The 12,135-nt window shown below is 37.4% G+C and overlaps 1 protein-coding gene across 1 annotated transcript in view; it reads left to right on the plus strand.

The window, feature by feature from the left end:
• CFAP47 (cilia and flagella associated protein 47) overlaps window positions 1-12,135 on the plus strand; it is a 529,980-nt gene that overhangs the window by 262,173 nt on the left and 255,672 nt on the right. The window contains exons 39-40 of the mRNA XM_045089444.1: window positions 3,423-3,573; window positions 5,248-5,336. Coding sequence (XP_044945379.1) covers window positions 3,423-3,573; window positions 5,248-5,336 — 240 coding nt within the window. The remainder of the gene's footprint in view (window positions 1-3,422; window positions 3,574-5,247; window positions 5,337-12,135) is intronic.

The following is a 12,135-nucleotide window of genomic DNA, read 5'->3' on the forward strand; positions in this document are numbered from 1 at the left end:
CCCTGCTGAGCAGAAAGCCCGATATGGGGCTCGATCCCAGGATGCTGAGACCATGACCTGAGCCGAAGGCAGAGGCTTAACCCACTGAGCCACCCAGGCGCCCCTCTGTTTGTTTGTTTTTTTTTTTTTTAAATCATTATTCTCATTGAGCCATATGGGCACTGACATTGACTGATATGTTATAAATTATTCTCCATCTTTTCCAAAAGCCAAGTTAAAGTATCTTACAAGAGATATATAATATCAAGATATTCTTTTTTTACTGAGAGGGAGGAAATTGACACAAAAAGAAAAAAGGAAGAAAATTAAGATGAAGCCTATAATTATACACATTTTTAGAGACCTAAGACATTTACCTAAGTGGACCACCCATTTGATTCTGAACTTTCTAACATATTCAAGAAGGAATCCCTGTCATTTACATACCTCAATATAACTACAGAATTTCAAAAGGAACATCTATACTCAAGAGAGGCTCAAATCTTCATGGTCCTAAAACCAGCCATTGATCTCATAAAGAGGATATTTTATTTTAAATTGTGTTTCATAGGATTTAAGTATAGGTCTATACATTCATTTATTAAGTGCATGTTATTTAGATTGTGGTCATTCTCATAGACCTTTTTAAAATCAGCTTCCGGGGAGATCCAATCTGTTAGCAAGTCCTATTGATTTTACCAAATGTATCTTAAATTTGACATCTTTTATTTTTACCACCTATTCCACATCAAGTTTAATGTACCTTCATCTTTAAACTACACTGCCACAATAGACTACTGAAAGGTTTCTCTGCAGTCCATCCTCTATCTTCGAATGGCAACAATTCCTTTAAAATGCAGATTTGTTTACATTGGAGTACCTGGGTGTCTCAGTCAGTTAAGCGGCTGCCTTCGGCTCAGATCATGATCCTGGGATCCTGGGATGGACCACATCAGCATCGGTGATTGGTGGGGAGCCTTTTCTCTCTCTCTCCCTCTGCCTGTTTGCCTGCCACTCCCCCACCTTGTTCTATCTCTCTCTCTCTCTCTCTCTCTCTCACTATCTCTTTCTCTGTGTCAGGTAAATTAATAAAATCTTTTAAAAAATTTGCTTATATCACTCCTCTGCTTAAAATATTCCCATAGCTTCCCATTACCATTAAGATAAAGGATGACTATCTCAACATGTGGCCTTTCATAGCTGGCTTTTGGCTGTATTGGATCACTAACACTCTTGCTCTCTAAGCTTCAGCACCACTGGCCTTTGGTAAGTTCTTCAAACACTTAATTCTTCCTACCAGAGGCCTTGGCTACTTCTTTCCTCCCCTGCTCATTCTGGTTAACTCGTTCTCATCCTTCATATCCCACCCCCTGACCCTTCAGACTATACCACACTCCCTGTTAGATGTTCTCATACCATTTCCTAGCACATGCATAATTTGTAATTTCCACATTTATTTTGTGATGACATAATTAATGTTTGCCACACCCTGTAGAACGTAAGATCCAGGAGATCAGGTATACTGTGGGTTTTTTTCTAATCACGCTATCCCCTAATTTATTTATTTAAGATTTTATTTATTTGGTAGGCAGAGAGACAGGCAGAGAGAGAGAGGAAGAAGCAGGCTCTCCACTGAGTAGAGAGCCTGATGCGGGGCTCCATTCCAGGACTCTGAGTTCATGACCTGAGCTGAAGGCAGAGGCCTTAACCCACTGTCCCACCCACGCGCCCTCTATCCCCAAATTTAAAACAGTCCTTGGAACATTATAAATTCTCTAAATATCAATTGAATGAATGAATGATTGAATGAATGGCTTGATCTAATGATGAATTTTAGAATATCTAGAAAAATCTTAAGTCACTCACAGGTATCCTAACACAGAATTTGAGCCTGTATACCCTGAAAAAGATCTCAAGGTCAAATATTCTTTGTTCTTAATTAAATCCAAGTCTATGAGCTTTTCGTAATGACCAACAAAATATCCCTTTGCAAACTGAGATTAGTGATGACATATCTGAGTAAAAATCATCCCCATTCCTGGTACCTGGGAGTTGTACTTTTCCCTAAAAAGCAATTTTATGAATATTTCTCTTGATTTTGGAAGTCCTTAATTCTTTTAAAGTCCTTTACTTTTTGCTGCTCCATAGACTTACCCATTCAACATTAATTCCACAAGGATTTGGGGGAAGTTAAGTCAAAGTTGGACACTGAGAGAATCTATTCCCATCTCCATTTCCAAACACAAGCATCCTAAGAGAAGGCAGTAGGTGGTAGTTTGCACAAAGGACTAAAAGCCAGAGCAAAAGCAAAGGTAAAATTTCCCCATGATTTTTCACCCACAGCTGTGTCAAGGCAAGGCAAGGCTGAAAGATTTAGCCAGTTAAGAAACACTGAGCCCATTTATTTTTAAATTCGAGGACTGTATTACTTAATACACAGTGAAAACAAAAGTTATCAAAAGGGCCTGATCCCTATGTCCCTCATGCAGGCTAATACCACAACAAAAGAGCTTTTGTTGATGAATGCATTATGCCTGGTAAGACAGCGTGTTGCAGACAGCCAATGTTGTGCTACAGCTAAGCAGTTTTATAGCCTGTAACTCTCCTTGAAGGGAGAGAACATAGGAGATACCGAGAAACTGATGATACCCTCCCAGGGGAGGTGGGGAGGCAAGCGAGAAAGGTTCTTGTAGTAGCTCTGCATGTGCCTCTGTGCTCTTCTGTTAGGGGAGGATCACAAGCTTTCTGCCAGGACAGTTAAGTCTTGTCTCTGTGCCCTAGGTATGGCATGCCAAGTTGCCAGGATGCCATGGTGTAGACATTCCCCTACAAATGGGTGGGTGAAATCTCCTCCGAGTCCATAGACCTCTTACCATTTTACTGTGTTTTAGACTAGAAAGTTGAAGTTTAAGAGAGATGGATGTGGCTTTCTGTTTTCCTTCTTTTATTTATGTGTTTCTCTCAAAAATCCTGTTACTTATATACCATTATTTTGATTCCAGATTTAAATTTTACTTTCAACCGTAGCTTTATTTTTTTGAATTCTTAGTCTTGCTCATTTTTTTTCTCTATGTGACAAAAACAAAATAAAATCCAAAAACCAGTGATATGATTAAGAGTTCATCTAAACAGTAGCACAGAATGTCCTATGAATTTCACACAAAAATACCCACATGATTTCCTGCAGCTAACTGGAAATCTATTACTTGGTAAATTATATGTACATTTGAAGGGAACTGTAGGTTTTACAGATCGGATCAAGATGTTTTAACGGATAACAATAACTGGATTGTATGGTTGCTGAAATCTGCAGAGGCCTTCCATTTTATTATAGAAGTGAGTATATTGCAGAGTGTAGGCCCTGGGCATGTGATCTACGCTGAAGAGTTAACTGTTGTGTCTTTTTCAGTAAGCGATTTCCTCTTTTCTTTTTTACTAAATAGAAACCAAATTAATATCACTCTGAAATTCACCAGTCGCTTCCTTCGTCCTGCTGAAGCTTCACTGCTATTAATTTCAAAACCTAAGTACGCAATAGGAGGCACTACGATGACTTTTGCTCTTAAGGGTGAAGTCCTCAATTTTAAAGCCATTGTAAGTAGATTTTACCTATTTTGTGTGTCTCATTCTTTTCTCAGGCCTTGGAATGTCCCAAGCACAGCTGTTCCTCCAAGTGTTCTCTCTGTATCGCTCCTGTTGTTTGAAATTCTGTGTACAGACACATGTGCACATAATTACATTTGCACAGTTCTTGCCTTCTGCGTCTCTGATATTCTTGCTCTGATACTCTTTCTGTAGAATTAATTCTTCAATTTTATAAGAGAACTTGCTTGTATTGAGTGTTCCTTTTAAAGTCAGATTTTTAGGATTATATCTGTTGTTTTCATAATGGAGTCATTCACTATACACATAGCAATTTACATTCCCCTCTGCTGTGGAGATTTGTGATGTAAGGTAAAACTGTCCCTGGGCTTCTGTCTATGTTTTTGTTTGAATTTAGGGTTGGTGGTTTATGCAGCAAAGAAAATGTTTCTCTTTTCTGAAAGGAACATTCATCAATTTATCTTGAGTTTCCTGTGGATCAAATCCATTCATTCTATAAAGATAATGCTAAGACTGGCATTTACTGAGAGGTGATAACATTCCAGATAGAATTCTGTTTATATCTCAAAAGATGGGGGAAAGGATTTTTAACTCTCTATAAAATGGTTGTGCTATTGCTATCATTGACTTTTTGTAGCTGTTATCTTGTCTAAATATTATACCATGGATGTATGGTAAAGAAGAAGTAAACTTGTTATGTCACCAGATTTCCACATGGATTATAAAGAATTTGTGGTGTGTAGTGGCATTACTCCAGTAATGGCCAGTTGTATGAGGAGAGCATTAAGTTGCTCATATGGGCAGACTGGTACAGACACCTAGAACAGGAAGTAGACATGTGATAATCATTGAGATGTGTGTCGTGATCTTCAGATTTCCTCTTGAATAATAAATTCTTACACTTCCCAATCTTCTCTCAGGAATTCTCCAAAATGAAACATTGCTTTACCATATGTATCTCTAGACATGGATGATTTTAGTTTGCCATTTACATGGTTCTCAGGCAAAAAAGCTGACACCTCAAGCTCATGCAGTCTGTTTACTTTTCCATCTGGCTGCTCATGGTTTTAGTGTCCAGTGGGCTGGATAATAATGGAGAAATAGAAAAAGATAATAACATGACCAGTCTAAAAATGTAGAATTCCTGGAATCTTATTTTCCATGAAAGTCCTTCAGGTAATTCAAAGTTTTAATTTTATATTTGTGCATTATTTGTACAGTACAAATAATGTCAGTGTAGCCACCACATTATAAACCCAGGCATGCCACAATCCTACACAGAAATTTATTCATTCACAGAGGTATGCATGTGCACATACATACACCCTGCTTCTTCCTTATGTCATATGTGTTAGGTATAGGTATGACTAATTAATTTTCAAATGTGAAATCATGCTCAGTCATTAACAAAAGCCATTTTAGGGAAACCAACTTAAGAGACACTGTTGTGACAATAATTCAGTGATGTGGTAAAATCTATTTCTGTCCTTCCCACCTAGATTTTTGCAGTACGATATTTGTGGGACAAGGGGAATTACATGAATTAATGTCCCTGTAATATTTCAGTGTACTGTTTTTTAGGTGCTTTAAGTTTGTAATAATTTAGGTTATTCTTTTTCATTACTTACATATAGACTTATTGTTTTTTTTTTTTTTTTACTTTAGGAAATTATACGTTGTAAATCTCCATGTTATAAATGGAAAGAAATTAATGTGAATGTTAAAAATCCCTTCCATACTGCTGGGGACTTCAGGTATGTTAATATAACATTTTCATATAATTTGTTTGCTATTAGTCGTATCCAGTCTTAAGGTGAATACTTTTTTTCCAAAATGAACCTTTTTGAGGAGAAGTTTTATGTGTTTATATTACAATAAATTTATGAACATTATAGATAAAACAGAACAAATAATTAAGAGAAATCAATTTTTCTTAAAATGCTATTTGATCTATTTAAAGCTAAGACTGATCATACTAAATTTATGAATTTTGTCTATGCGCTTTCTGTATGTTGAGATATACTAATATTTTAATTTTTAAAAATATATAATTAATAGACTTTTTTACTTCTAATTTTATTCCATCTGTTAATTTCTGTAAGTGAAATATCAGTTCAAGCAGAACATGCATTTTAACTTACGGCATCACGATTAATTAAAACTATACATTAACCATGCATTTGTGCATCTTGAGGATTAACAACAACAACACAGATTTGAGATGAAAATAAAATGCTGAAGTATTAATTTAATGTATACAATTTGATGAGTTTGGACATATGCATGCAACTTATAATACTATCACCACAATTAAGGTAGTAAACATATCTGACACTTCCAAAAGTTTTCTTGTGTTACTTTTTTTTTTTTGGTGGAAAGAGTGCTTTACATGAGACTTACCCTCTTAACAGATGTTTAAGCGCACAGTAGCATATTGTTAACCCTCTTGTATATCACATCTGTAGGACTTATTTATCTTGCATAACTGAAACCTTATATAACAACTCTCCATTTCATCCTATAACCACTTCCTAGCAACCACTGTTCTATTCTCTGCTTTTTGAGTTTGACTATTTTCGATAGCTCATATAAATGGGATCATACAGTATTTGTCCTTCTGAGACTGGCTTTTTTCACTTAGCATAATGTCCCCAAGTTCTGAATATGTTGTCACATATTGTAGGATTTCCTTCTTTTTTAAAGCCGACTAGTAATATATTCACTACATTTGCCTCACTCATTGATCTGTCGATGAACATTTGGGTTCTTTGGATTGTTTTCATATCTTGGCTCTTGTGAACAATGCTGAAATGACCATGAGAGTAAAGATACCTTTTCGAGATCTGGATTTCAATTTCATTGGATAAAAACCCGAAGTGGAAGTGCTGGACCACATGATGATTCTAGTTTTAATTTTTGGAGGAGCCTCCCTACTGTTTTCCATAGTGGCTGCACCATTTTACATTCCTACCAATTCCCACCAACCACGTGCCAGTGTCCCCTTTCTCTAGATCATCACAACATTATTATCTCTTGTCTGGTTGGTTGGTGTTTTTTGTTTTGTTTTTAATAATAGCCATTCTGACAGTTATGAGGTGACATCTCACCCTGATTTTGAAAGGCATTTCCCTGATGAGTATGGAAGTTCAACATGTTTCCATATACATGTTGGCCATCTATATGTCTTTTTTGGAAAAATGTCTGTTCGTATCCTCTGGTCATTTTTTAATTGGATCTTTTATGGGTTGTTTTTTGTTTTTTTGTTTTGTTTTGTTTTTGCTTTTAAGTTATATGAGTTTTTTATCGATTTTGGATATTAATCCTTTATCTGTTATATGATTTGCAAATATTTTCTCTCATTCGATAGGTTGCCTTTTCATTTTTATGTTCCTCTTATATAGCTCTATTCCAGTTCCCCCTTTTCTGTGGTATTTTTGTCAGACATATTGTATCAATGATGTTACAATAATCTGTAATGGTACTAACATTTTTGGGTATTTCTTTTTTTCATTTTGTGTAATTTTTGTGATCTTAAGAAAGATGAAAGAAGAAAGGACAGTGTACTAGTTTGTTAGGGTTCCTATAACAAAATACCAGAGACCCAGTGGCTTAAACAACAGAAACTTATTTTTTTCACATTTCTGGAGGCTAGACGTGCAAGATCAAGGTGTTGGCAGATTGGGTTTCTTCTGAGGCCTCTCTCCTCGGCTTACAGATGGCCACATTCTTGCTGTGCCCTCACATCTCTTCTCTGATGTGCATGGCCCTGGAGTCTCTTGTGTGTCCATATTTCCTCTTGTAAGCACACGAGTCAGAATGAATTAGTGCCCACTTTAATGGCTACATTTTAGCCTAGTGCACCTTTTAAAGGCCCTGTTTCCAAAGACAATCACACTGTGAGAATATTAGAGGTTACGGCTTTAACATATGAAATTTAAGGGAGGATACAATTCAGCCCATAACAGAAAGGACACGTTGATAATTTTTATTACAGTGGCCTTGTTATTTATCATTTTTGGTTTATTTGTTTCTATGGATTCACGTTATCTTCTGGAATAACTTCCATGGCTCAGTTGAGCTTTGCTCTCAGCCACCTCAGTTATTAAACAATTTTTCTTTTATTTTCTCTCTGTCTTCTCCTTCTAGTGATTTATTACACATGTGTTAGTGCATTTAATAATGCACCATATATGTATGAGACTCTATTTAGTTTTCTTTATTTTCTCTCTGTTCTTCAGATGGCATTATCTCTATCTTCAGTTTTTAAATTTTTTTCCTGCCATTTCAAATCTACTGTTGATTCCCCCCAGTGATAATTATTTATCTATTTGTTTTTGTAGTTTCTAACTCCAGAATTTTTATTTTGTTCTTTTTAAAATTTCAGTCTCTTTTTTGATACTCTCTATTTGATATCACATTGTCATCATACCTTCCTTGACTTCTTTAGTCATACTTTCCTTAGTTTTTGAACACATTGATAACAGCAATTTGGAATTAATTATTCTGTTAAATCTGGTAACTGGTCACTTTAACGTGCAGTTTCTGTTGCCCACTTCTTTTCATGTTTCATCATTTTTAAGGTTGAAAACTAGGCATTTTAGAATATATATTGTATCAGCTGAGTACATTTCCCAAAATGTCATTAATGGTGTTGGTTAATTTTTTCACTGACTGGCTAGCTTATTTTAGTGATATCTACCTCCTCCCCACAAAAGGCGCCACACACAAAGTGTGAAGCCTCTGGTGTTAACTCTCACAGGACAGAGCCGTGGGCATTCCCACAGTCAATCTGGGATGCCAGTGGCTTTGGTAGGATTCCTTTTGACCATATCTTTCCACGTCCACACCCAGATACTAGATTCTGCTAATTCCAGTTCTTCAGGAGGCATAAATTCCTCCTCAGACCAATTCAGTCAAATATAGGCTCCTTTGAAGTAATAGTTCCTTAGGTCAATGTTTAAGATTTATTCTGTCCCCACAAGGGAGCCTCCCAGTTGTCCCTTTCCCCTGTGAATCTACCAGTCTACTCCAAATTGCCTTTCACCACAACCGCACTGTTTTTCACTGATCCCTTGGCTTGATCTTCTTCATGATTTGTTGAAAATGAAATCAGTTCCTTTGGGAGGAGATTAAGAGCTGTTTTAAGCACAGCTAGCTTCTCCCTGCAGGCGAAATCTCTGTACTCGCTCTGTAACTGGAGGTGGGGATAGTGTTGCACTTTTCTCTGCTTACCACCGCACATTAGGAGCTAAGTGTGAGATGAGATAGGGGCCATAGCTTTAGGTCTCCTTGCCTTGCTTCTGCCAGCACTGAGCGACCATTTTAAAGCTAAGGCAAGGACGATTTCACACCCATGTAGTGCCTCTGTCCTGTGAGTGGTTGCTGGACAGAAGACGGATCCCACCTACTCCTCTCAGCTACAGTTGCCCAAAACTTAGTTTCAGCAGCATGTACTGGGGCAAGGTGAGAAATATTGTTGTCCTACCCCTCCCAGAAAAGTATCTCTCCACCTGGGAGCTGGGTAAGTTGAGAGCCTTATATTCTTAGCTGTGCCAATGAGGGCTAGGGTTTCCGTCCTACTGAGTGGGGAAGGAGGAGCGAGTGAGGGGTCTTGGTTAAGACACCACAGATTTCAGCCTTTCTTACTGAATTTAGTATTACTGAATAGATCTTTCTTCATTTGCTCTATGCCCTTAGGATAATTTCTAGAGAATTAAAATAGTTGATTTTTACAAATTTTATTCATTTTCCTGAGGGAGTGAGTCTCTGGAGCTCTCTTGTTGTCATGCTGGAACAATGTTTGCTTTAATTCTGTTTTGCCCATTATTACTATAGACACTGCAGGTCTGTGTTACCATTTGCATGGTATGTCTTTTGTGACCTTTTGTTCCCTATCTGTGTCTTTGAATTGATGTTAGATTTTTTCCTAATCTGTTCGTATTCCTTTTGTCTGCCTCTGCCTTTTGAATGGAATGTTTAATCCATTTAAAGTTCGCTTCATCTTTGATACAGTAGGATTTATATGTGCCATTTGGGTACCTGTTTTCTTTCTTCCTTCTTCCCTCCCTCCCTCTCTCTCGCTTGCCTGCTCGCTCTTTCTTTCTTCTTTCTTTCTTTCTTTCTTTCTTTCTTTCTTTCTTTCTTTCTTTCTTTCACAGAGAGAGACACAGTGAGCGAGGGAACACAAGAAAGGGGAATGGGCGAGGGAGAAGCAAAAGCAGGCTTCCCTCTGAGCAGGGAGCCCTATGTGGGGCCCAGTCCCAGGACCCTGGTAGGCGCTTAATGACTAAGCCACCCAGGTGCCCCTGGGTACCTGTTTTCTATGTCTTATGTCTTTGTTCCTCTATTTCTCTGTTACTTCTTGGTTTTATATTGTATATTTCCTTTTAATAAATTTTTTATTCCTTTTTCTATCTCCTAACTTATTTTTCTTATTTTCTTTGTTACCCTGGAGATTATAATTAGCATCCTAAATTAATGTAGCTCAGATTATTACCAACCTAATTTCAATGTAATTCAGAAATTTTGCTGCTGTATATCACCTTTTCATAGCCCCTTGTTAGTGCTATTTCTGTTATACCCATTACATCTTTACACATTATAAGCCCCTAAAACAGTTTTGTATTTATTGTCTCACTCTTTTCATTAAAGTCAGAAAGTAGAATTTAAAAGTTTGCACAGGAAAAAAAATATATATATGTAATGTCATTGCCTTCTGACCTCTGGGGTTTCAGCTGGGAACTCTGCTGTTTAATTTTACTGCAGAGTGACATAGATGTTGGTCAATTTTTTCTTGTTGCTAACTGTGCCTTGGCTTACTAACAGGCTGACTATTATTTTCTAGTTTTGGATTGCCTTGAATAAAATTTTTTTGACTTCTTCGTTGTGTAAATTAATATTTCTGTTCAAGCATGGGAATTGTTCATCATTTATTTCTTTGCATTTTCTTGCTGCTTCTTTCTTATCTTTTCAGGATTCTGATGAAGCTTGTATTTGTGTGCTTAATGGTATCTCACAGTTTTCCGAGGCTGTGTTAATTTTTTGTCATTATTTTCTCTTTTTGTCCTTTAGAGATAATCATTCCATCTGGCCCATTTTCAGGTACACTGGTTCTTCCTTTTGCCACTGCAAACCTGCTGTTCAGTCCCTCTGTTGATTTTTTATCTCATGTATCGTACTTCTTCCGTCCAAAATTTGTAATTGGTTCTTTTGAATAACTTATCTCTTTATTAGTATTCTTTATTTGGTGGGACATGGTTGTCTCTCGTAGACAGTGTTGAAGACCTTTCGCATAGTTTGGGGATCTAGCACGCTACTTCAGCCCCTCATATAAGCCTCTTGTTCCCCACATCTTCCTTTGATGTTTTGACAAGCTCTTGTTTGATCCAGCTGCTATAGGAATCTCAGGTACAACTGCTACTGATTGTTTTCAGCAAAATCCTGGATATTGCTGTTTCCCTTTGAGTCAGGTCAGTAAAGACAACACCTTGCAAACTCAATTTTTCGAGGGAGCTGTGAGACCCATGAAAAAGTAACAATGCTCAGGAATGGGACTTTTTTTAATGAGCTCCAGCCTCAGTCTGTGCCCTCATGTGGCTGGAAGCCTGCCAGATTTTACAACTACCTTAGTTGCAAGGCTGCTGATTTTCAAAGCTACTACCAGAGCAGTGGAAAGATGGGAGTTACAGCATAATAAAAGTTACAAGACCACAAACTCTGCTGTTCTCATCAAGGTGTGGCAGTTTATTTTTAAATAAACACTACTCAAATTGTTGCAAGCCTTTCGTTAATTAACCAGAGCTCCGAAAATTTAATTTTTACAATCTTTCCTAGTGTTTTTTATTGCTTTTATAGGGTAGTGAATGTGCGATGATTCTTACTCTGCCATTCCTTGCCTTTCTTTTCCTGGTAACCTCGTTTTATTATTTGAAAAATAGTTTGGGGGCGCCTGGGTGGCTCAGTGGGTTAAGCCGCTGCCTTAGGCTCAGGTCATGATCTCAGGGTCCTGGGATCGAGCCCCGCATCGGACTCTCTGCTCAGCAGGGAGCCTGCTTCCTCCTCTCTCTCTGCCTGCCTCTCTGTCTACTTGTGATCTCTCTCTGTCAAATAAATAAATAAAATCTTTAAAAAAAAAAAGAAAGAAAAATAGTTTGTGTTTTAGATTAGACTCTTCCTTCTCAAAGTATGATCCTTGAACCAGCAAAATCAGCATCATCTGGGAGCTTGTTGGACAGATTCTCAGGCCCACAGCAATCCATTTGAGTCAGAATCTGCATTTGACATCTCCAGAGGATTTTTTGGTACATTAATATTAGAGCATTGCTGGTCTAAGTCAAGATTGTTCAAAGTTTAATCTGTATATAAGCTCTTTAAAAAGCATCTGGAGAGCTTGCTTGTGTTTTTGTTTTTGTTTTTTTAAGATTTTATTTATTTATTTGAGAGAGAGAGAGAAAAAAAGAGAGAGCATGAGAAGGAAGAAAGTCAGAGGGAGAAGTAGACTTCCCATGGAGCTGGGACCCCGATGTGGGACTCGATCCCCAGAATCTGGGATCA

Source organism: Mustela putorius, unplaced genomic scaffold, assembly GCF_011764305.1.
Source record: "Mustela putorius furo isolate JIRA1106 unplaced genomic scaffold, ASM1176430v1.1 tig00003836_pilon_pilon_pilon, whole genome shotgun sequence".
NCBI lineage: Eukaryota > Metazoa > Chordata > Mammalia > Carnivora > Mustelidae > Mustela > Mustela putorius.